General features: G+C 32.7%; 2 protein-coding genes and 1 long non-coding RNA gene across 8 annotated transcripts; 2 read left to right on the forward strand and 1 right to left on the reverse strand.

The window, feature by feature from the left end:
* The first annotated feature begins 706 nt into the window (after window positions 1–706).
* On the forward strand, window positions 707–19,521 carry Crag (DENN domain-containing protein Crag). 3 transcript variants are annotated; one of them, XM_076404309.1, is made up of 28 exons: window positions 707–1,141; window positions 1,194–1,392; window positions 1,450–1,572; window positions 1,633–1,837; window positions 1,891–2,126; window positions 2,182–2,288; window positions 2,343–2,567; window positions 2,623–2,764; window positions 3,984–4,105; window positions 4,160–4,548; window positions 4,612–4,787; window positions 4,845–5,004; window positions 6,117–6,263; window positions 6,411–6,557; window positions 6,620–6,780; window positions 11,459–11,590; window positions 11,659–11,899; window positions 11,962–12,146; window positions 13,668–13,773; window positions 14,226–14,312; window positions 15,062–15,311; window positions 15,369–15,529; window positions 16,779–16,997; window positions 17,052–17,323; window positions 18,004–18,024; window positions 18,104–18,245; window positions 18,720–18,926; window positions 18,980–19,521. In XM_076404309.1, the coding sequence occupies exons 1-28, from the start codon at window positions 1,040–1,042 to the stop codon at window positions 19,074–19,076; spliced, it is 4,761 nt and encodes a 1,586-aa protein (XP_076260424.1). In that variant the 5' UTR covers window positions 707–1,039; the 3' UTR covers window positions 19,077–19,521. The 3 variants fall into 3 exon arrangements, with proteins under 3 accessions (XP_076260424.1, XP_076260425.1, XP_076260426.1); XM_076404310.1 differs by lacking the exon at window positions 18,004–18,024; XM_076404311.1 differs by lacking the exon at window positions 14,226–14,312 and having other exon boundaries at window positions 18,980–19,518.
* Window positions 19,522–19,921: 400 nt separating this feature from the next.
* On the forward strand, window positions 19,922–25,264 carry LOC143196556 (carboxypeptidase Q). 4 transcript variants are annotated; one of them, XM_076404318.1, is made up of 11 exons: window positions 19,922–19,959; window positions 20,813–21,020; window positions 21,418–21,581; window positions 21,668–21,756; window positions 22,059–22,199; window positions 22,258–22,427; window positions 24,136–24,226; window positions 24,285–24,441; window positions 24,493–24,675; window positions 24,773–24,892; window positions 24,947–25,264. In XM_076404318.1, exons 2-11 carry the CDS (start codon window positions 20,826–20,828, stop codon window positions 25,155–25,157), a joined length of 1,521 nt encoding a protein of 506 aa, XP_076260433.1. In that variant the 5' UTR covers window positions 19,922–19,959; window positions 20,813–20,825; the 3' UTR covers window positions 25,158–25,264. The 4 variants fall into 4 exon arrangements, with proteins under 4 accessions (XP_076260433.1, XP_076260430.1, XP_076260432.1 ...); XM_076404315.1 differs by lacking the exon at window positions 19,922–19,959 and adding an exon at window positions 20,404–20,743 and having other exon boundaries at window positions 20,789–21,020; XM_076404317.1 differs by lacking the exon at window positions 19,922–19,959 and adding an exon at window positions 20,618–20,743.
* Window positions 22,331–22,687, reverse strand: LOC143196561 (uncharacterized). Its single transcript, XR_013005763.1, has 2 exons — window positions 22,563–22,687; window positions 22,331–22,503 (listed from the first exon to the last, which is right to left on the reverse strand). It is a non-coding gene; the product is annotated as an uncharacterized LOC143196561 (long non-coding RNA).
* Window positions 25,265–25,912: the final 648 nt, after the last annotated feature.

A 25,912-nucleotide genomic window follows, 5' to 3' on the forward strand; every position in this document is an offset into this window, starting at 1 on the left:
AAATGTCTTCAAATTAAACACCTATTTTAATTTTTCATATATACTATAATGAAATTATAGTCAAATAAAGAATAAAATTAAAATTAAAAAAACAAACTTAAGTACAATTAACTATGTAAAAGTAGAAAAAAGGTATAAAAACGGTTTACTTATAATATAATATGTGATTACTATATATGGTAGCGCCCCTGTATAAAAACTTAGAGGGCCGAGAAATACGCGGATAGGAATAACATGAATCTAAAATGATATCATTTACATGGTAATAGATACGGATTGGAGAAGTTAGTAAGCGCAGTCAAGACTATGAATATATAAATGTTAAATAAATACGACCCGTATAAGAGAACAGAGATGGATTTAGATGCCATCAGAAACAACGGAAATAATATTAGCAATTTATTATGGTGAACAAATTGTAATATATTATTACAATTACAAAAAAGTATTTCGAATGTTATTAAATAATGTTGTATTACGAACCCTGTTCTGTTAGCAGTTATAAAATTCTGGTATTATTTCTAATCTAATATATTAATAATTATTTTTTAAGCACGATTAAATTAGCACTATTTGAATAAACTGTTATTTTAAATAAATGATTATAGTAATTCAAAAGAACTACAACTCTACCATCTAGTAGTAACGAACGTTGAAGACGTTATACAATTTTACAGAATCCTATACTAGGCGTATCCATAATGTCAAAATCATTCAAGATAACCCTTAGGTTATATGTCAGAGTAGTTAAAAAAAATAAAAATATTTATAAGATACTTTACGATATTAAAAATCGACAAAAGGATTATTATTAACAATATTTATAACTAAAAGTTCTATATTTTTAGAAAGTTGATGTTTATATAGTAAGAAAAAAATACGTTTCACTCGAATGGTCAATGCCTTAAGCCAGATGACTCATGCAAAATAAAAAAAATTAGTTTTAAAACTTGATTTTCAGTAAACTGAATTCTACAAAAGAGTACTATGTGCCTTAACGCATCGTTTTAACTATAATTGTGAAGTCTATATAGATAACATGGATGAACGAAGACTGGCTGACTATTTTGTGGTAGCTGGTTTACCAGAAGATCCTGAGTTACTAGACGATACCACTTTGTCTGAAGGTGGAAATTTAAAAGTATAACGTTCCGTAGTAATAATTCTGATATAACTATGCTTTATTTTTTTAGGCATGTTACAGTCAATCACCTATTACAGATGTAAGCGTAATATTTCCAAATTCTGGAGAAACTGCCCCAGATGATTGGGAGGTTATTAGGAAAACACCTTCAGGTCTCATTGCTAATTTAAATCATGGTAGTCTAAGAACACCTGACTGTTTTTTATGCATCCGACGAGGAAGAGATAAACCCCCTTTAGTTGATATTGGTACTTAGTTTCTACTGAATCTTAAAAACTGTTCTTTTTCTGATGACAATATTGCAGGTATTATGTATGAAGGTAAAGAATATTTGATGACAGATGCAGAACTTGTAGAAACTAGCCTAGGAGGTTCACCTGCAAATGTGAATAATTCAACTTCTCAGACTTTTATAACTTATAGAAGAGGTTTGATTTTTTGGGTCTTTTTTATTTGTAGCAAAACTTAAAACATTATGTCGTTACTAGGGTCACCTACAATGCCTTGCAATGCACTAGTTGTAACTGATATATGTGTGGTTATAGCAAGTAAAGGAGAATCCCCTCCTCATGCATTTTGCTGCATATACAAAAATCTTAATAAAGGAATAGTGGGATCTGATGTATTTTTATGCTATAAAAAATCAATGAATAGGGCGAAGTTGTTAACTTACAAGCCCGATGTTTTAGCGAGGTTAGTTTTGCTTATTTTATGATATTTAAACTTTATTAAAATAATAATTTTAGATATCCAATTGGGGATATTCAGGAGTTTCCTTTTCCAAATTCAGTTCCACTCTTTTGCCTTCCAATGGGTGCTACTCTTGAATTATGGCGTGTTGAAGCAAGCAGACCGAGACCCGTATTTAGTAATTTTGTATTAACTGTATCTGATGCTAAACACAAAGTTTATGGATCAGCATTAACCTTTTATGAAAAATACCCTGAAGAAAATATAACAGATGAACAGAGAGAACTTTTAGGCAAGTTGTAATAAAACTAATGTAATCCACGAGTCTAATATTAATGTAAATTTAGGCTTTACTGAAGAGAGTAATGATGTTTTGCATGTAAATAAAAGTATATGTATTTTAAGTCACTGGCCGTTCTCAGAAGAGTTTCAGTCTTGGTTAATTTATCTTTATGTAAGTATCATACTGTCGACATGGCAGACAAATATCTAAACAGCAACATTGTAGCACAAAGTTACTGAAGGCAAACCCAACACGATACCTGTCGAACGTTATATTACTCAATTACTTGATGAAGTGCCATTTCCATCTCCAAGAACTCTGCTACAACTCTCAGGTGATAATCAAGACGAAAGAGTTATATTTATACAGCCAGAAGATTTACCATTACCACGAAGTGCCGCCAGCTTCAAACAGCTCCTATTCAATTTGGGTCCTGAAAATTGTTTGCAGGTATTTATCCACAATTGAAAATCCTTAATATGCTAACATCTCTAGTTCATAACAGGTTTTACAACTAGCGTTGACGGAGCAAAAAATACTGATCCATTCGCTCAGACCCGATGTTTTAACTGCGGTTGCTGAGGCTGTTAGCTCATTATTATTTCCGTTTAAGTGGCAGTGTCCGTATATTCCACTTTGTCCACTAGGTAAGTAATAAATTTTGTTTTGTAAATTACTTCTATTTATGTTTGATTTGTGAATTCTTTTAAAAATTCCATAATATAGAATGTACCCATACGTTTTTATTTTGTTTTTTGCGTTTAGCGAAATTAACAGAATATACGGGGTACATCCACAAAAATAGAACTTTTTTAAAATGTATTTTTTTCACATATCGACTTAATACGCTTTGACAATCTTTATGCTGATACATAATATAGTATAATAGTATATATATAATATAATATCCTTAATCCATTATCTTCTGCATTAATACAACGTTGTCATCATCTAAAGTAATGTTGAAAAACACTTTGGAACGCAAGAACTGGAATCACATTTTGAATGACCGTTTTTAGTCGGTGGAACAGAAAAAAATCAGAAAGCTAGATCTGGGAAGTTGGAAGAGTGGGAAGACTATGTGATGTTTTGTTCTCGAAATTTTTGTGCACAATAGTTTTTCTACACTCAATCTACCATCTGAATTCACAAGATATCACACTTTCAGTGCGCATTTGCAACTTTTCGCGGTTTGCAAATGTTCAAGTCCTTGATCGACCCATCACACTTGAAGTTTTATCGAGAATAATTCATTATGGCACGACTGAAGTATATATATTTTTGTTTTTCCTCAACAATGAGGCAGTGTACGAATTCAGCATTGAAAAATGATTTATCTTTTAGGGAAATACAAAAACAGACTCAATTTTTGGCTTCTTAGTGAAGATATCAAATGTGTTACTTAACCAACGTCATCATTTGTAGAGGTTTTACAAGATATGAGTGAACAATATGAGATTTCATGTCACAAAATCACCCAGTTGCATTTCATTTTTATAATAATATCTAGTCAATATTTGATATAACCGTATTACTTTCAATTCATATCGATCTCCTGAACTTTAAATTAATCATATACTTTCCACTACATTTTTTTTTCGACAGGAAATTCATAGATCTTGAGGTCTTTAAACTACTCCCAACCACTTGTTTCGCTTTAGTTAGCTTTACTATATATATTTTTGTAGGCAATTAATATGATGCAGTTTTTTTCAAGTTAATGGAGTTAATTTATCTGGCTTCATATTTAAAGGTTGTGTTATTTGTATTATCAAACTGCTAGCGCCTCCTTTTGTTAAACATGGAAACATGTCTAATGACCTGAAAAACGCCTAATAATGAAATGTAATGACCTTTTTTATTCAGGTTTAGTAGAAGTTTTACACGCACCTTTGCCATTTCTAATTGGCGTCGACTCTAGATTTTTTGACCTCTATGATCCACCTTGGGACGTTAGTTGCATCGATTTGGATACAAATGTTATAACTGTAAGTACAAGAACATTTAAGGGCTGTCTCAAAGTTAATTTTACGGGCTGGTAGGTTGCCGAATCGCAGAGGGCCAATATAAACACGAAACTATTGCCGAAAAAAGCAGCAAAACATCTAAAGACAACCTTAGAAGCTCTACAGAAAGATTTACGTAATGTTTCCAACAGTAATTTCGATGTCAGTTCGGATAACATTGAGGAGGCGTTCAAGAAAAAGAAAAAAGAACACTCAGAAGAATTGGAAATACAAGAAGCCTTTTTGAAATTTATGGTTAACATTCTTAAAGGCTACCGTTCGTATCTTTTACCAATTATTAAAGCACCCACAGTCGGCACGACGGACACACGCGCCCTCTTTCAACTCAATGAATTCCTGAAAAGTCGCGATAAAAATCATACCAAGTTCTTTAGTTTGGTCACTAAGACTCAAATGTTTATCAGGTGAGTTTGCTCGTTGGTTATGTACATTTATGGCAGACAGTTACATGTTTCGTTTGGTAATAGATTTATTGAAGAGCGTAGCTTTGTCGTCGACCAAGACGACCAGGGGTTAACGTTTTTCGATGACTGCATCGAGAAACTGAGTGCTGAAGACTACAGTATTCGTCTTATAGAACTGGAATCAGTACATAAAAGCGATAGAACTGTGTTTGTCTTACCGCCGCAAAAAGTTAACGACCGTTAGTATCGATATTTTTATATACATATACAAAAATATTGTTATGTTTTTTTTATAGATGACACGTATGAATATTCACACTTTTCGTTGAATCCACTATTATTGCGAAGTGATAAAACCAAAAATGAATTGCCTAATTTCTATCAGACTGTTCTGCCAGGATCACCTATGGCTAGGAGAACGAAACATGAGATAAAAAGTGCTCAGAAATTGGCACGGTAAGTCTAAATTCATCTAATTACTGGACAGGAATTTATAATAATGAATGAAGAATAATTTAAAAGGATTTTTCATTAATTTAATTATGAATTTTATTTAATTGAAGCGTTGGTTTAGCTGAATATGATTCCTTTAAGCTTTTTAGCTGATTACTAAATAAGAGTCAAATAAAATGATATTCCACTAAATTCTTTAGGCCCCCATTCATTAGCGGACCGGCCGGCCGGATTGGTCCGTCCTGACGTGCCCGCCGACCGATCCGCTAATGAGTGGTAACCAGAGACACAGCATGTACCGATCAGGCAGGGTCGTGTCGCGAGTTTGACAGTTCGGTCACCGAACCTCGGACGCAACCGCAACCTATCCGTGAAAATTAGTGTATGTGTGGGAGCTACAGATTTGTCCGGCGACTCCAGTCATATCCAGCAGCTCACAGGATTGGATATATTGCAATACACGCAAATGCGTGAACTATGCCCTCTTTTGCAACCACATTTTAGACAAAACGTGTGTTCTAGCAGAGATAGGTCGCGGTTGGGAGTCGAGTCTCGGCTCGCATAATAAATGGGACGCATTAGTGTGCGCAATTTCCAATGTATCAACCATTAACATGTATAAATTTCAGCCATATATTCATTTGAAAGAAAATATATATATTTTAGAATACATTTTTATACACTATATTTTTAATTAAAACTACACAACCGATATATATTAAGGAACTCTTCGGTAAATAAATTACAAGAATTTTTAAAGGGCCAGGGAGATAAGGAGTTGTACCTAGGAATACCCACTAGAAACCTACTCGAATCTCGATCTATACGAGTTTCACCGATTTTCGACGAAGAAAATCGTTCTTGACCAATCATCTGTGTTTTATTAGGTGAATTATGAAAATACAGTTGAAATGCCAGTCAATTTACCTCGGCAGTAACTTGCTAAAAACAGAGATGATTGGTAAATGTTTAATACTCTATATCATATATCTCTTAAGAGACATAACCATGTTGTGATTATTATTTCAATTTATATTTGTCTAGCTTATTGCCTAAGGCAGCAGTTTCTATCCTGAAATAAAATTCATAAAATCAAACTTGTGATATTGTTGCAGAAAATACCAAAGGTCTCCGGAAAATTGGGCTCGTTGTTTATGTGGCACTTGCCATACTTTATACTTCATGATCCTTCCCAGTATGTTAAGTTTAAATGTTGGAAAGGAGAAGGCAATTCTGCAGCAAGCTAATGAGTTACTTGTCAGGTATAATTGCAATTAATAGAAATAACATAACATACAAACATAATACTCATACAGTTTCTGTACACTTAACACATATTTATCTAAAAAATATCAACTCCTATACAATTTGAGCAGAGTCGAATTCTTAAAGTTGTCTTAAATATTTAGGACTATATGTTCAAAACTACCCTGCGATGAGGTGTGCTATCGTCTAATGATGCAACTCTGCAGTGAGCATAATCGGCCACTTCTTGCAGTCAATCTACTTATCTTAATGAAGAAGAACGATATTCAACCTAACGCTCTGACCTACGGGTACGTATATGAAATTATTGAAAGAATCCGAATCTAACTGCGAATTTTTAATGCTGCCTCAGTCTGTATAACAAATGCGTCCTAGAGGCTCAATGGCCGGCTCACTCGGGCTCTAGTCTTCTCTGGAACAAGTTGAGAAATGTAGTGTTGGGTGTAACCCAGTTCAAATTGGCTGCCAAGCGGAAAGTTTCGAAATATTATTTGAGCGCTTCGACAGAAGGAGGTGAATGTTATGTTTTTATAAGTGGCGTGCCGTGAATCTGCTTTTTATGTGTAGAGTAGAAGCTCTTTATTCGCTGAACCAATTGATATATTAAAATAAAATTTAAATTAAAGCGATGCAAATGTAAAAAAACTATCTAAAATGGAATGCTTAACTAACATTTCTAAACATTTTAAGGTTTTAAGGAAATTATCTTTATATATATCTTTTCTATGAAAATGTTTAAACTGAACTTTTCCTTATAAATCAAAATCTATTCTCTGCATAAAAAATAACAATCTTTCGACCACAACTTCTCGGACTATGAGAGTTTTAGTCTCTTTGGTGACTTGTTTTTCTGATTTTTTTGTTATAAGTCAGTTCAAACCATGATATATTGATGAAAATATCATAGCTCATGTAAAATTAGCTGTTTAATAAGATAGCATCATAATTGGTACAACTTTAACATTTTTAAAGTTAAATTATGTTTTCTGCCAAACACAATAATAAGCAATAAAGGAATAATAACTCCATTATTATTCATATCTCAAAAACGATGCACTTTATACAAGAAATGACAGTTTCCACGTTTTTTTCGTCACAGTGTTCATGTAATATAAAATGTTCAATCCTTTTGGTGACCTACATTTTTTTTGACGATTTTTCCATATATATACTCAGGAAAAATTTTGATTTTTGGCCATTTTTAGCCTTCTTGTTATAAGCCCAGTTTAAGCTATGATATATTAATTAAAATATCAATACTCGTGTAAAATCAGCTGCTTTTTAAGATAGGAGCATAATTTTTGGTATAGTTTCAAAACTTTCAGAGTTATATCAACATTATGTTTTTTGCCAAAAATAATATAAACTCCATTATTGTTCATATCTCAAAAACTATGCACTTTATACAAGAAATGGCAGTTTCCACGTTTTTTTAGGCATAGTATTCATGTAATATAAAGTGTTCAATCCTTTTGGTGACCTAAATTTTTTTGACGATTTTTCCATATATATACTCAGGAAAAATTTCGATTTTTGACCATTTTTAGCCTTTTTATTATATGTCTAATTTAAACCATGATATATTAATGAAACTAGCAATACTCGTGTAAAATTAGCTGCTTTTTAAGATAGGAGCATAATTTTTGGTATAGTTTCAAAACTTTCAGAGTTATATCAACATTATGTTTTTTGCCAAAAATAATGTAAACTCCATTATTGTTCATATCTCAAAAACTATGCACTTTATACAAGAAATGACAGTTTCCACGTTTTTTTAGGCATAGTATTCATGTAATATAAAGTGTTCAATCCTTTTGGTGACCTAAATTTTTTTGACGATTTTTCCATATATATACTCAGGAAAAATTTCGATTTTTGACCATTTTTAGCCTTTTTGTTATATGTCTAATTTAAACCATGATATATTAATGAAACTAGCAATACTCGTGTAAAATTAGCTGCTTTTTAAGATAGGAGCATAATTTTTGGTATAGTTTCAAAACTTTCAGAGTTATATCAACATTATGTTTTTTGCCAAAAATAATGTAAACTCCATTATTGTTCATATCTCAAAAACTATGCACTTTATACAAGAAATGACAGTTTCCACGTTTTTTTAGGCATAGTTTCATGTAATATAAAGTGTTCAATCCTTTTGGAGACCTAAATTTTTTTGACGATTTTTCCATATATATACTCAGGAAAAATTTCGATTTTTGGCCATTTTTAGCCTTTTTGTTATAAGTCCAGTTTAAGCTATGATATCTTAATGAAACTATCAATACTCGTGTAAAATCAGCTGCTTTTTAAGATAGGAGCATAATTTTTAGTATAGTTTCAAAACTTTCAAAGTTATATCAACATTATGTTTTTTGCCAAAAATAATGTAAACTCCATTATTGTTCATATCTAAAAAACTATGCACTTTATACAAGAAATGACAATTTCCACGTTTTTTTTAGGCATAGTATTCATGTAATATAAAGTGTTCAATCCTTTTGGTGACCTACATTTTTTTGACGATATTTCCATATATATACTCAGGAAATATTTCGATTTTTGACCATTTTTAGCCTTTTTATTATAAGTCTAATTTAAACCATGATATATTAATGAAACTAGCAATACTCGTGTAAAATTAGCTGCGTTTTAAGATAGGAGCATAATTTTTGGTATAGTTTCAAAACTTTCAGAATTATATCAACATTATGTTTTTTGCCAAAAATAATGTAAACTCCATTATTGTTCATATCTCAAAAACTATGCACTTTATACAAGAAATGACAGTTTCCACGTTTTTTTCGGCACAGTATTCATGTAATATAAAGTGTTCAATTCTATTAGTGACCTAAATTTTTTTGACGATTTTTCCATATATATACTCAGGAAAAATTTCGATTTTTGGCCATTTTTAGTCTTTTTGTTATAAGTCTAATTTAAACCATGATATATTAATGAAACTATCAATACTCGTGTAAAATCAGCTGCTTTTTAAGATAGGAGCATAATTTTTGGTATAGTTTCAAAACTTTCAGAGTTATATCAACATTATGTTTTTTGCCAAAAATAATATAAACTCCATTATTGTTCATATCTCAAAAACTATGCACTTTATACAAGAAATGGCAGTTTCCACGTTTTTTTCGGCACAGTATTCATGTAATATAAAGTGTTCAATCCTTTTGGAGACCTAAATTTTTTTGACGATTTTTCCATATATATACTCAGGAAAAATTTCGATTTTTGACCATTTTTAGCCTTTTTGTTATAAGTCCAGTTTAAGCTATGATATCTTAATGAAACTATCAATACTCGTGTAAAATCAGCTGCTTTTTAAGATAGGAGCATAATTTTTAGTATAGTTTCAAAACTTTCAGAGTTATATCAACATTATGTTTTTTGCCAAAAATAATGTAAACTCCATTATTGTTCATATCTCAAAAACTATGCACTTTATACAAGAAATGACAGTTTCCACGTTTTTTTTAGGCACAGTATTCATGTAATATAAAGTGTTCAATCCTTTTGGAGACCTAAATTTTTTTGACGATTTTTCCATATATATACTTAGGAAAAATTTCGATTTTTGACCATTTTCAGCCTTTTTGTTATAAGTCTAATTTAAACCATGATATATTAATGAAACTAGCAATACTCGTGTAAAATTAGCTGCTTTTTAAGATAGGAGCATAATTTTTGGTGTAGTTTCAAACATTTCAGAATTATATCAACATTATGTTTTTTGCCAAAAATAATATAAACTCCATTATTGTTCATATCTCAAAAACTATGCACTTTATACAAGAAATGGCAGTTTCCACGTTTTTTTCGGCACAGTATTCATGTAATATAAAGTGTTCAATCCTTTTGGTGACCTAAATTTTTTTGACGATTTTTCCATATATATACTCAGGAAAAATTTCGATTTTTGGCCATTTTTAGCCTTCTTGTTATAAGTCCAGTTTAAGCTATGATATCTTAATGAAACTATCAATACTCGTGTAAAATCAGCTGCTTTTTAAGATAGGAGCATAATTTTTGGTATAGTTTCAAAACTTTCAGAGTTATATCAACATTATGTTTTTTGCCAACAATAATGTAAACTCCATTATTGTTCATATCTCAAAAACTATGCACTTTATACAAGAAATGACAGTTTCCACGTTTTTTTTAGGCACAGTATTCATGTAATATAAAGTGTTCAATCCTTTTGGAGACCTAAATTTTTTTGACGATTTTTCCATATATATACTTAGGAAAAATTTCGATTTTTGGCCATTTTCTTATAGCCTTCTTGTTATAAGTCCAGTTTAAGCTATGATATCTTAATGAAACTATCAATACTCGTGTAAAATCAGCTGCTTTTTAAGATAGGAGCATAATTTTTGGTATAGTTTCAAAACTTTCAGAGTTATATCAACATTATGTTTTTTGCCAAAAATAATGTAAACTCCATTATTGTTCATATCTCAAAAACTATGCACTTTATACAAGAAATGACAGTTTCCACGTTTTTTTAGGCACAGTATTCATGTAATATAAAGTGTTCAATCCTTTTGGTGACCTAAATTTTTTTGACGATTTTTCCATATATATACTCAGGAAAAATTTCGATTTTTGGCCATTTTTAGCCTTTTTGTTATAAGTCCAGTTTAAGCTATGATATCTTAATGAAACTATCAATACTCGTGTAAAATCAGCTGCTTTTTAAGATAGGAGCATAATTTTTGGTATAGTTTCAAAACTTTCAGAGTTATATCAACATTATGTTTTTTGCCAAAAATAATGTAAACTCCATTATTGTTCATATCTCAAAAACTATGCACTTTATACAAAAAAGTACAATTTCCATGTTTTTTTCGTCGCATTATGAAACTATGTTGAAGGAAATGTTAATCCTATGTTCCTTTTAAAAAGATATTTAAAAGAGGGCTGGAAAAGTAAACTTTAACTTCTAAAGACTTTCTCAGTATAGGTTTACAAATGGCAAGTGAATTTTTTCATAATAATTGGTTCGTGTATATAAAGAAACCCTTTAAACCCTTATCCGAAAAAATCTGATTTTGAACTTTGGAGTGCATAAGGAGCTTTTACTATATATAGTAGCTAGTCAATAAAACTCCAACTTTATAAAGAATTTATATTTACATTTATTAAATACCTTCGTACTATTTCCAAAAATGCATTTCAGGGTCCAATTTACTAGATACCGGAAGTGCATCCAGAAGTTCATTGGACTCCCACGAAGGAACTGCGGAAAATAGTTTTCTGGATCGATTCAAGCGAGTCGTTAAAAACAGTATTGTCAAGAATAGTTTTAAGGGTAACTAATATAAATATCTCTTATTACCAATCCCTTAATTTTTGGCGAAATACATGACATTATTGCAGAAAGCGAAGAACCTGATGGCCTTAACGGAACCGAAGAGGAAGAAAAAACGACCGAACATAGTCTGTTCGTCCAAAATATCCCATCAGAGTTTCGGATACTTTCGAGGTCCGAAAGCGCAGGGGACGCTAACATAATTGATAAGCTCCAAAACACCACTAAAAAGACTTGCTCAAGAACCTTACAATTTCAAAAGAAGAACAGTGTCGATATTATGGAGAACGACAAAAACTCACCGTCAAAGTGAGTAAACAAGACCGCGCGCTGATGAAGTGCTCGTATAAATTCTCCTTTTCGTTCTCTAGAATTTCACCCCGGGAGGTAATAACGGAAAACGACCCCTTGGGTGCCTTTAATCAACCTACGGAGGAGCCTCCGAAAAATCCGTCAAACGAAACCCATTCTGTCCCTAGTTCGGATACAAATCCAGTCCTGAGTGACGAGCCAGTTTTGTTTAGGAATTCCGTCCAACGATCAGCCACATTCGAAGGTATTTTACTCTCTTTATTACGAGAACATTCAGTTCCTGAATTCATAAATAATGAAAGTTCCTTCATAATTATGATCATAGAGTAATACAGAGAAAATTTAATAAGGGTCTCTGGAGAAAAGTTTTATTATGTCCAATATTTAGATGGGGTCATGTAAAGAAAACATTTTGTTTAGGCACATTTTTGCACATAGGTCCGACACGTGACCGCCCTGACATTGACAGGTTTTATTGACTGATGAAATTTAAATAATTTATTAAATAAAATTCAATAAAAATGTATATTTATCTATACAATTATCTACCGTCTTTTTCCTTTTTCATATTTGTTTGGTACCATCTATTTAATAGAGTCTATTAGTGTTCTATCTTCTATGTTCTATATCTCTTATACTGAAAGCAAACTTTCAGTCTTTCTCTGTTAAAATACTATTTACTTGTTTAATCCAAAAGTATATGTATATATTAATAAAAATATTTTATCCGATCGTTAAGTACTGGAAGATCGTTATGTACTGGGCTCTTAAAAAGTTTAACATTTACTTTTTTTACAATATATCAGACAAGACATGTGTTTGTTTTTCTCCCCGCAATTTGCTAAAAGCGAATTGGATGAAAATATTAATCCATGAGCTCGACTATATCCAAAAAAAATTGCGAATTATCTTTGTTAAGTAGCCCTAAGTCAATATATTTATTCGTATACTTACTCAATATAATTTCCTTCAAAGAAATTAATCCCGTCAAAGTAGTTTTACACTATTGTAGTGCATAAGTACTACAATACTATCCATACTGAATCTCTGTGAACTAAAATTCCTCGTGTATTAGACCTACAGTTCAATAATAATCCTGCCTTAAAAGGTTTGCATTTAGGAGCTATTCTTTTAGTGGAGTTACAACTATAAAATAATTGATCCAAGAGAAATATATTGAGTAATTTCTGAAATTAACCTGCCTACATTTAATTTGGCAATTTTAATACTATCAACCCATTTTTTAAAGAGAGCCGTATACTTCTTGAAAGGAAGATGATGCTGCATTTCCTTATGTTATACTAGCTACTAATATTATGCTAACCAACTAATGACTAATGATTTAATCACTAAACCGTAAATGGCACCCAAAATAAAAATAAACGCACCGTAAAAACGAAATTAACCAGTCAAATGGCTTCACGGCTCTTAGCATAGCGAATTAAAACAAGTAGTGACATCTAGATGTTGGACGTCGCGAAATATTTCTCCAAAATTACCCATAAAGTTAAATCTCTGTTTTCTCTGTGATTTTAGCTGTGTTAATGGGCGATATACTTTGTACAACGCACTAAAATTGTAAATATTGTACAGAGTTTAATGCTCTAGAACTTTTGTAATCGATGGAAAAGCCATTTAAATTAAAACTTTTCTGATCTTTGGCCTGTAACATGTGAAGACGCGAACATGACATTTTATGACACAAATTTTCAACTTATTACCGCTGATCCCAAGGTTAACTCAGCCTACTGGTTTTCATTTTCAGGAAGCCCCCCTTCCCAAAGTAAATTACATAGGTCCGAGACAACGCCAGCCGTAACAATGACGTCAAGCTTGGCCAATATCGGATCAAGTCTCAAGATAAGCTTTAGGTACTCCCGGTTGTTAGGCTACTTGTAGCTAATTAATATAATAGCCTTGAAAATGTTATTGGTGAGAAATGATAAACCAGTAACATTTTTATATTGTTTTGTGTGCGTTTTATGGCTTTACAAGTGATACTTTGAACCTCAAGTTATTTAGACATTACATTTCTACTTTGAACATATTGAAAACAATAGGGAACATTTTGCTGCTTTCATAAACACATCAGTAAGGCGTCATTGTATTTGTAAAAATAATGCGGATTGTAACACTTAAATACCATATCTTATCGTGTCGTTCACATAAGATATTTCATTATACCATCATATGATTTTTTCGCTTTTTAGTGTCTTTCTTTTATTAAACAATTATATTTTAAATTTTAACTTGGGAGCTAAAGTAAACCTTCGATATTGCACAGTTGCATGCCTAGTTTGCTAGTTTAGATATTTTATTTTAGCCGTTATACCACACAAAGACTATCTTTAAAAAAGGCCAATCTTAAGGTCCCACAACAACTGTTCGAAACCGCCCTGACTAATCTAAGGTAAGTCCAGCTGTTTTTGTGCTGTTATCAATATGTACGCGTAATACGGCAGCAAAATATGTTCAGTTTTTTATTAATCTGCACCGGCCTATTTCACTTGTCACAATTAATTAGAGAAAGTTCAGAAGAGAAATAAAGATTTCAGTGTTTATTTTGCTGATTTCTAAACTAAGAACTGTTTTTGTTTGAACTGAACTTGTTTTTTCCAATTGATTTGCTGCTGCAGTTATTTCATTTTGTATATTTTCACCTGACACATGTGATGCATGATACTTAAATTATTTGTGTTTAGTAAGAACTGTTGTTTAAATTATTTGATATGTTAATTCATATACTTTGCCGTATATTACTTTCTATATTCCTTTAACAGACTCACTCACTGCTAGAAAAAACCAATATGAGTCAAAATAATTTAAATTTCGATCCATTTTCTGGAGACTGGAGGTGTACATAGTTTGTTCACTTCCACTAAAATTCTAATTAAGTGTTAGTAAGACAGTTTTAGTAATACTTTATAATTAAGTAGCACCTACTATTTATTTAATTAAAAAAAATTAGAATGGGTGACTTAGGCCTTTGAAAAACATATTCATTGCAAAAAATTTTCATTTCAATTTAAATCTGATTACCATTTATGTGTAATTGTTGAAACTTTAAATCAACTGATCCTTTAACAAGCGTCACGCTATATCCCTTCAGAGCTTCAGCTTGATGTTTATTTATATGCTATTTCTTTTGCCTTCGTTTAGCCCAGGTCTGACCAGCAAAAAATCAAATGAAATAATACAAGGTTCTCTTAGTACAATTAAATCTGCCGCCAGCACGATGGTGAAGAAGATGGAAGAGATCAAAGAGGCCATATCGACGTCGGCCACCTCCACACCGGTTAAAAATGCTTTAACCGCCGCAGATAGGATGGCTTCGGGAGATGCCCTGAACGATGTGGATGGGGACAGTGTCCACGGCAGCGATGACGCGGGTTTAGAGCGACAAAGAAAGGTATATAGCGATGTACGACACGGTGATCTTGAAGACCTCCTGAACGTCTATGTTTAGGTTTCGGCCGAGTTGGGAAGCCATAGAGGTTCTTCGGCTAATCTGAAAGATTACGATGAGCTATTACCCGAGAATTTATACTCAACGCCAGAAGAAACCAAAGGAGAAAGTGAAATGGATATTACTTTAACTACGTGCTCACAGTGTCATAATTGTAACCAGTAAGTAAAATTATTGTTTATTATATGTCTAGCTAGCATTGAAAAGGACGGCGCTGATATAAACATAGGAGCTATATATTGTTCATCAAGATACAAAATAACACAATAACAATGCGGAGATTGATTTTTAAAATTAGGCCCAAGATTTATTATTGGAGGGGACTTTAATGTTAAACACATAGTCTGGGGTTCAAGATTCAACACCTGAAAAAGGAAACGAATTACTCTATTTAACTATCATTCAGGGTGTAAACCCAGTTAATGGTCCACCGACAGTAATAAAGTACCAGGTTTACTGGATTTTTACATTTTGGAAGGCATCGCATCAAATCAAATACAAATCGAGAGCTTGTGTGAACTATCATCTGATTATACTCTAATATTATTAACATTAGGCGTGACAGTTTTGAAAAAACAAAGAAGCCTAATCTTACAAACAAATGTACTAACTGGGACACGCTTAGACTTGTAATGCGAGAACAAATCAGTTCAAACGTAATACTAAAAGTATAGACGATCTTGAGCAGCAAACCCGAAATATAATTGAACATATTCGGTCTATTCCAAAAGAAGCTACCCAAATATCAAGAGAGAAATGATAATATGAAATTAGGAGATTGGTAAAAGAAAGACGAAAAACTAGAAGAGTATGGTACAAAACAAGAAATGCTGTAGTCAAGACAATATTTAATAGAATTAGTAATCAGACAACTCAAAATATTAAAGAATATAAACACAGTTGCTTCGAAAAATATGTAAGAGAATTTAGCCCGGAAGCAGACCAGGACTACTCGCTATGGAAAGTAACTCGAAGATTTAAAAGACCTGTTATTAGAGTACTGCCTATTAAAAATTGATCGCAATGAATGGATTCTACGCAAAGATGAAAAAGCTGAATTATTTGTAGAACATTTAGCTAACGTATTCCAACTGAATGATGTAGAATCAACAATAGATATAAATCCTGTTTAGCAACCCGATGTAGCTGTAAATCTGATTTATCCAATGGAAGTTGGAATCCACATTATTTTACCTGGCCTTGCTTGTCTATTAATGCAAGTAATTAATTAAAATACAGTACAGTAGTAATAAATTAATTCGTAAAATAAGATTGTACTAAGCATATCTAACATAAGATATAATTAATAAAAGAAAATATGTTCGGTTCGTTCGGAGTGTTCGGACAGTTTGCGTTTAAACATAACAGAACCGTTCTTTATTAATCATGCGCCGTTTTTATTAAATATAGATTACTATACGATGAAGATATTATGGCCAATTGGTCAGCAGAGGACTCCAATTTAAACACACTCTGTCAGTCATGCAACAAGCCCACGGTGCCGCTCTTGACAATAACTGTAACCGGCAAAGAGATATTGAATTGTGACCCTTTCAGTGTTCCCTATTTAAATCCTCTTGTACTCAGGAAGGAACTAGAAAACATTCTTACACAAGAAGGAGACCTGAGGTAAATAATGGAAACAAAGGTAACTAGTTCACTATTAAGCATATTGAATTTCAGTATAGCGGATCCCAAGTTTATTGATGAACATCCCATAATCTACTGGAATCTAGTCTGGGTGTTTGAAAGAATAAATGTTAATAGCCATCTTCCACATTTGTATCTGAAGAATCGTGTGCACGGCAGCAGTTCACTGGAAACAGATAAAAAGGAACTAGAGAACGATTCGAACGCTCTTGCTAAGCCGGAAGAGGATAACCAAAGTAATTGTAGTAGTATGAAGCTGGTTGAAGAAGGAACGGATCCACTTACACAGGAATTAGCAGCTTTAGGTATGTCTAAAAATATCTAAGATCTGTATGTAAGAATGTATTCAACTCAAAAACTGTAATTCGATGTGGACATATTGGATGTATGGTTTGATTTTTACAGATTTTTTGTCCAAGCTTTTTTATTATATTTGAAATAGGGGTATTTTAAAAGAATCGGATGAAAGTTTTGATGGCAACTGATTTCTGTGTGAATTTTGACAAGGAAAGCTTCTTATTGCTGACATTGTATCTTAATCTAATAATCCTGTAAGTATTGGTCAAATGTCAAGACTTGTATGATTCAGGAGACCCTCTTGAATTGAAAAGTTCTTCATCTTGCATATGATATATTCACTAGCTGACATCCGATTACCCTTTGTTCTGATCAAGTAGCGGTATGTCTCAAAAGATATAGCATGAAACAAGTTTTTTCTATATAAATTGAGATTATAGATCATAAATAACTTTATAAGTTATTAATATAAAATATTACAGGGTCTTAGGAAACAATGGGCAATATTTCCAAGATTAAATTCCTTCTTGTCTTCTCCTTTTATATGAAATACGTTTACTAAACAATCTGGTAATGTTTCCTCAAAAGTCATACATCCAAAACATATCTCAATCTTTATACTTCTTTTAAAGATGCACACATTTTTATACTATACTATAATAATAAACATCTTGTTAATTCAATGCAGCCGAAGGAAGACAATTATCAAGTAAGCTTGTCTAGAAACTAAGACATGTTTATTACTAACTCACAGTGATCCTGTTTGTGAAATTAGTACTTTTTTATAGAACGCCTAGCTGCTAAGGTAAGAGTGAAATGTTTATGGGATGAACCAAAATTCCATATTGATGGGCCCCCTATGTACATACTGTGGAGGCTGAGAGACAGCACACAAATTATGTCATCAGATAGAAGCAAAGTGACCAAATCGTAAGTACTGAGCTTAAAAAAAATGTTTCTGAAATAGAGGTCTTAAGCACGCGATCTTAGAACACGACCACCTCCAAGGCAGTTTTCTTTTTTTTTGTTTGCCTTTAAATTATATTGTTTTTATCTAAATATTCGTGGTATAGCCTGTATGGAATGTTTTCCTAAAACTTAAGAGTCTCCAAATAGTTGAACAACTTTAATAGTAGGCTAACCAGTGACGATCAAAATATGGAGTACTCCCTATCCACCTAGACTATCATCTTATACTATCAATAGAATTAAACTAATTTTTGTACCTCCAACCACAAAATTTTTTATTGATGATATGTTATCTATAATGAAACATAATTGTTTTTTATTAATTGATTTTTATACTAAAACTAATTGTACTTTACTAAAAAAAAACACCACGAATTTTTTCTCAAACCATTTTTTTGTATATTGTTTTATCGGCATTACTTAAACTAATTTAAGGTTTATGCAACAAATCCTGAACTATATTCGCATAAGCGACTTGGTTGAACCTATCAAGAGCTTAGTGGAAGAGAGAAAGGATAACGACCAAAGGACAACCAAAAATTCTATTTACAGGGATGTTTTGTTCTTAGCATGTAAAGCTTTGGGTAGGTCGCAGATTGACATCAACGCCTTCGATAAAGAATATACTACAGCTTACTCAAGGTATGTCCATCATTAACTTACATGTCTCCAATAGAATGATCGTTCTGTTTCAGATATAGCGAAAAGAATCACTTAGAGTCACAAGACAAACCTATAAGTCTCAGTTCCCTGTACTGTAGGCAATATTTTCGACCTCTCTTGCTGCCTTAAGGCGCACGATTGTCCGTCTCACCTTTATGTGTAGTTACAGTAATCACATTCGAATATTTTCAACCTATTCTTTATTATGTTCTGCTTTAGCTTGTCAATCAATATGTTATATCTAAGAATATTTAACGCTGTGAAACTGAAAATTTAAATATGATCATCCGTCCCAGTGTCATACATTACAGAAGTCTGCATACCTTACGGGAAACGTTTGGAGAATGGTTTTCGTTAATTTATTATCATCGTTTTGTTACGGTTATATATATTTGATGCACTTTTTCTCTTTTCATTTACTGTACAGTAATTTAGCGTTCTTTTTAATAGTTTTAATTTAGATGTTTATGGTGTAGCTTAACTTTTTTTAAACAATATATTAATTAGCTGACTGTATATTGGTACAGATTATTGTAAAATAGTCATTCAATAAATTATATATTGTTAATTTCTTCAGGTTGTGTTTTCTTTATAATTTCTAAAAAAAACTATAATGTTCGCCAAGTTACATATAAGGTTGTGGGGATATTTTGCGTAGCCAAAGAGTGCCATGAAATCCGGCAATATTTAAGCTAAACTATAGATTTTAAAATATTCGTATATTCCATCATTCTAAGGAACATGGATTTACCCAGAAATATATTTTCCAGAAAGTCCGCAAAACCATAGAGTAATTCTGTTTACAAAACAGAGAGTATTTTATAAATCAGGTATATTTTTTGGATAACCTTAGAACATGGTTGCCGTGGCAATTTATATAAAGATTTAATAAACTATCGGTAGGGAGGTATTGATAATATATTGGTAACTAGAATACAGTTCTTATATGACTTTAATTGCAGCATAAAGTAGTTTGGGTTGTATAACCTATTTATATTCGAAATTTGTCCAGGTAAATGTTTTTATATTATCTCAAAACTATAAAAAACTACGTTTAACGTAGTAACAAATAAATTAAATTAGACAAATACTAGTTAAATCAAGTTGCTATTAATATATAGTCATTAATATCGATTAACTTATACAATTAGTAAATAACCTTACTATTGCCATATTAACTGGGTATGGAAGATTTAATTATATACATAGAGGAACTCTATGATTATATTATATACATTTAGATTTATCAGAAGCATACATTACATTGAAATTAGTTTTTAAACAAAATACAAAAAATATTTACATTTTTGAGACAAGGGATAAATGAATAAGGGGCTTTTATAATCCAGCAATAAAATAACCGCAATTAATAGGATGACTAGCCATTGATAACTAATTATTAATCATTAAAATATACGTCGAATACTGTAAATAGAGCCATCTCTCGAGAATTGCCACATACTTTTGTTAAACTCGGTCATTTATAAGTTCCGAAAGTGGATCGATTTCCAATTGTTGAGTTGGCCGTTATTAAGGGCTTTAAATATATTATTTTCGCAAATTGTTCCAAAAAATATACGCAATAAAATATTTGAATATATTTCGCTGATGACGACAAGTGAAAATATATATCAATGACAAAAGGTTATCTGAAGTAACAATAATTTTAAATTCTTTAAGGAACTTATCTACAGTAGCGATTCCTCGTTCAAATCGAGGCGTCTACATTTAAAACACTCAACACCAATAATACCGTGTTCTGGTATCTGATATTTTACGGTAATATTGCAAAAAATGTAAATAAACTTGAGATATAAAAGGGTTTTACTTACGATTTGAAGATATTTTTTGTTGGGTTGTCGTAGAGAACAGGTAGCTATGGGGAAATTGACGAAATTCATAGCGATTTTGGCATTGCCCCTATTGGTTAATTGTAAGTACATCGGTAGTTATAAAAAGGACAGCGTTAAATATGATACCTGTGATTTATCGCAATCGCTTCTAAATGAAATCCATTCATATGAAGAAACTGCCAACACAATCATCAATACGATTGTAAATGGAAAATATAAAGTAAGTAACATACTTTTTTCATCTATAAAACATCAAATTTATAATAACTAAATATAGGACTTTAGATAATTTAAAAATAAATAATATAATATTAATTTAATGATAATATAAAACAATCTTATGAAACATTATATTATCCTATTTATAGATATTAACAAAATATGCATAAAATTTATTTAATTACCATCTAATTATTTCCTATAGCAATTGAGTTTTTCAATGACATAATAAATTGTCAAAGTCATTCATCCATTGATGTATAAAACTCATTTTAGGATTAGTTTTCTTGGATTAACATATTTCATAAAAAATGTATTAAACTAGGAAATTATTTAATATTTAGTTGCACACCATATATATTACCATTATAAAATTCAAATATTCTTTTTGTTTATAGGGTGGCACTTATAAAGAATTGGCCAAATTTGTTGACAAATTTGGAGCTCGACTTTCTGGAACACAAAATTTGGAAAACTCCATAGATTACATGTTAGAATTGATGAGAGCAAATAACCTTGACAATGTCCATGGCGAAGAAGTCTATATACCGCATTGGATAAGGCAAGCAATATCAATATTATACGATATTAATTATCTTCCAGTCAAAAAAAAAGTGATGTAACTAACTATTATTTGCTTTTATACAGAAATGAGGAACACGCTGAACTACTGGAACCCAGATCAGCAAAATTACCAGTCTTGGGATTGGGTAGTTCTGTGAGTACTCCTGCTGAAGGTAAGTAAATATAACTTAGCCACTTGTTCTAAAACGACAAATTCATATTTATTTGGGGTATCTCGAGTGTCCTTTTAAGAAATCTGATTTAAACTAGATCGAGTATTATCTATTTATTTAAAAGCATGACTTGACGTAATTTAAGAGACGTAAAATAAAAAGCGTATCTTACATTTTTGAATGAATTTTTTCCCAAACGGATAAAAAAATTATCTCAATGCTTCACTTAACCTTTGGAACATTTCATGCGTCTGCAACATTTCCCCAATAAAAAACATGTATAATTTATAAATAATTTCAAGGAATCGAAGCTGAAGCCATAGTGGTCACGTCGTTTGATCAGTTAAAGTTGGAAAACGTTTCTCAGGCTGTGAAGGGAAAAATTGTTGTTTATAACGAGGAATGGACTGGTTATGGAGGCACTGTACAATACAGATCTCGAGGTAAAAGAGGTTTTTGATTTAATGGTGGTTTTGTATAATGATAACTGATGTTTAACAGGTGCTTCGGAGGCTTCGAAACTGGGCGCTGTCGCTTCACTAGTCAAATCCGTGACGCCTTTTTCGATGTCCACTTTGCACACCGGAGAGCAGGATTATGAAGATGGAGTAGTGCCTATACCAACAGCCAGTATCACCAAGGAAGATGCTAATATGCTCCAAAGAATGCAGGTATTTATTTTAAAAAAATACATGTTACATTAGATATGCTTAGTACAGTCTTAATTTACAAATTAATTTAACACTACTGTTATGTTGTTCTTGCATTAACATGAATAATCAAGATGAGTATGTTATTAATATAACAATATGTATTTCCCAAATTAAAATAAAACTAAGTAAACTACTTAAGCTAAATTTGGTACCCGTAAACCGAGAAACCGTTTTGGGACGCGAGAGCCCTATGCGGGTTTTTACTGCCGTGTACACAGCAGCGGAAAGTTTCGCGTTTTTGGAAGAATGCTATTTCTCGTAATAGAGAGGCAGTAAGAACGGCGAAATATAAAAAGGTACCATATTTTTGCAGATATGACAGAAGAGATCTGTTATTGTAGTCATAAACCGGAGTTGATAGCCAGTTGTCTAATTGGGGCTATGTAGTGTCGGGCCAATCGGAGGCGGCGTGAGATGAACGTTGTATATCAAAATTACCTCGAATTGGAAGGAGGCCGTAAACTTTCTCTGAGCACAAAGGAAAGTGGCTATAATAAACGGCTAGCATACCTGGAAGGTTTCTGATGGGACAGTCTACCTGGGGTAAAGCCCGCGGTAATCTGTTTCACCGTCACCACCCTGGCAAGCGGCCTGTTGGAAATCGTTATATGAGAGCTCGGATTTTGAACTACGAAAAATTGGTCATGGGTTTTTTTAACTATTGTTTTGCCCGGGATGAAACTAACCGATGAGGCAGGATATTTTGTTGGCGAGAGCGGCAAAATATTTCCGGATTTCCTTGTTGTCCCTTGTCGTTGCTGGTGGGGCCAGCTAGCTTCTCTGACTCTTTTTCATCCTTGATTTACCCAGGAGGACGTCTGGGGAGTTGGTACGGTGATTTGTTGAAGTTTAGGTCTGTGACACTTTGGTGGTGGTTTTATAAAGTTGTCGGCGTGCTCCTTGCCGCAGTTGGAACACTTCGCCGGCATTTTTCTGCCCTTTTTACAGGATCTGAATGGCTACTGGCGTATTTCACGTACTTTGGTGGGGCTCGGCAGTTCCTGGACGGGTGTCCGTACAGCTGTCTGTTGAAGCATGGTGTGGCTCTTTGAGATTCAACCATTACTCTCTGTTTCCGCAGATATTAAATTTTAAATATATGGTGCTCGTCTTTGGATGGAATCCTTTTTCCTGAGTGCTTCTCTAACTTCGTCATCCGTGATCTAACTTGACCGACCTTGAGTTGCCTTTCCCGTAAGGATGCGAACGAGTGGAAAGGATACTTACCATCCTCCAGTCTGTAGTCGTCAGCGGTTTTGAGGTAGAAGACCACTCTCTCGGGTCTTGTCATCGTGTTGCCGAATTCGACTGTACTATTTTTAAATATACGTTCCTTATATTTGGTTTTGTCCCGCAGTACTATCGGTGGGATTCTTCCTTCCATCTTTTGTGGTGTTGGGTTGGGCTGGGTTAGTGTGTTGGTAATTTCGGCAGTTTGTTGTTTTTCGAAGCCCCCTTGGCTACATGCGGAAATAGTAGATACCTCCCTTTTCCTCTTCAGTAGTGCCTTTGGAAAGGGGTCTCGTTTTTCTGGACCATTTTGTCCTCGGTTTGTTGTTCCTTTTCAATTTTTCTAATTTGATTTACTAAATGAAATTATTTATTATTGTGATTGTCTATGTGTAAATGTCTTGAGTACTTGAAATATCACAAATAATGCTTACAGGACCGAGGTGACACCATTAAACTCAAACTTGTCCTCAACTACACCCAATATCCAGATAGTAAATCTCGAAATTCTGTTGGTGAAATTATTGGTAAGATATAGTGCTTTAAATCTGGATTCTTTTATTACTCATCCTTTGTCCCTTGTAGGATCATCACTGCCTGAAAAGGTCGTCCTAGTTAGTGGACACATCGACAGTTGGGACGTTGGTGTAGGAGCCATGGATGATGGTGGTGGTGCATTCATCAGCTGGTACTCACTGGCCATACTCAAAGCTTTAGGTCTGCGAGCTAAACGAACCTTGAGGTAAAAAGTCTCCCTACATCGTTTAGCATGTTATACATGGTGGATTTTTAGAGCTGTCCTATGGACTGCGGAGGAACCAGGCTTAGTTGGTTGGGCAGGATACAACGCCACCCATTTCCACGAACTTGATAATTTTACTTTCGTCATGGAATCAGATGAGGGAACGTTCACTCCCTTGGGTATCGAGTATGCAGCTGGTGTGAAAGGAGGGTGTATCATTAAAGAAATACTCAAGTAAATATCTCTCCCTAATCATTTCATTTTAATAGAAATAACACATTTGTAGTATCCTAAAAACTAAAACTTTGCATTAATATCGATTTTTTTATAGATTCTTGGCTCCAATTAATGCATCACAAGCTCAGTACAGTACTGGAGGTGTCGGGTCAGACATTTCTGCTTGGACACAATCACTGATCCCTGGTGGAAGTCTTCTTAACGCTAATGAAAGGTAATATGATACCCACAGGCTTGTTTTTTTTTCATTGTTCTGGTATATTTCTAGGTACTTTTGGTTTCACCATTCCCCAGCTGATACCATGGACGTTTTGGACCCTGATGATCTTGATAAGGCCACAGCCGTTTGGGCTGTGGTTTCGTACATTATTGCTGATTTGAGTGAGGAATTTCCAAGAGAGAGGGATCAAATCAACATAGAGGCGTTGAATAAGCTTCAAACTGATCCACAGGTTAAGTTAGTACACAATAAACAGTAAATGTTACTTAATATAATTGTCGTCGGATAATTATAACAGTATTAATTTAATTTTGTTTTTGTAAATCACATATAATAAAAACGACTCCACATTTAACATACAAAAAATATTTTACTATATCATACATCTACCTGGAAATCATGTTAATTAACAATATGAATGATTGTCGTTAAGTGTATGAGCTTGAGGAAAGCCGACGAAATTGGAAAGGAATTATTTGCTAATAATTAATAGCTCCAAACACAAAAAACTGAAGTCAAATCAATCGAGAAAACAAAAAGTAAAACCATGATATATATATAGAATAATAATAGTACTGTATATTTTGTGCTAGTAAATAAACCACATGAGGCAAATGATGCGTTAATAAAAAGCGTCAGACCGTTATCTATCAATATCAGTGTAAATTCATTATGAATAGTATTTTAAAAATAAGTCGTGAATAAAAGTATATTACTAAAAAAAAGAGAATTGTTAGGGAGAAACTTTGAGATAATGGTTTACTGAGTATTTGGAGAATTCGCTCCATCATTAGCTCAGTTTTTTATTTATATATTAATATGTGAAATATCACACTTCAAATACTTATATGGAGAAGTGCAATCTTAATTTTATATGTTAAAAATGGTGCAATTAAGACTTAGAAGGCGCTGGAAAATATAGCCTTCGCCATTTATTTCTTCACCATAGTTTGACTATACAAAACAGATAATTGTTAAATATAGTTTGGTATTGTATAGTATTTGTCCCAGTAG

This window comes from Rhynchophorus ferrugineus, unplaced genomic scaffold (assembly GCF_030347505.1).
Source record: "Rhynchophorus ferrugineus isolate W39M unplaced genomic scaffold, kcgeb_rfMv2 rfM4, whole genome shotgun sequence".
NCBI lineage: Eukaryota > Metazoa > Arthropoda > Insecta > Coleoptera > Curculionidae > Rhynchophorus > Rhynchophorus ferrugineus.

Bases quoted from the DNA above. Each gene is read 5' to 3' on its own strand.
- Crag (XM_076404309.1), top strand. From the start codon at position 1,040: ATGGATGAACGAAGACTGGCTGACTATTTTGTGGTAGCTGGTTTACCA. The intron at 4,106-4,159 runs GTAAGTACAAGA...ACGGGCTGGTAG, and splicing joins TGGATACAAATGTTATAACT to GTTGCCGAATCGCAGAGGGC. The intron at 4,549-4,611 runs GTGAGTTTGCTC...GTTTGGTAATAG, and splicing joins AAGACTCAAATGTTTATCAG to ATTTATTGAAGAGCGTAGCT.
- LOC143196556 (XM_076404318.1), top strand. From the start codon at position 20,826: ATGGGGAAATTGACGAAATTCATAGCGATTTTGGCATTGCCCCTATTG. The intron at 21,021-21,417 runs GTAAGTAACATA...TTTTGTTTATAG, and splicing joins TTGTAAATGGAAAATATAAA to GGTGGCACTTATAAAGAATT. The intron at 24,442-24,492 runs GTAAAAAGTCTC...GTGGATTTTTAG, and splicing joins CGAGCTAAACGAACCTTGAG to AGCTGTCCTATGGACTGCGG.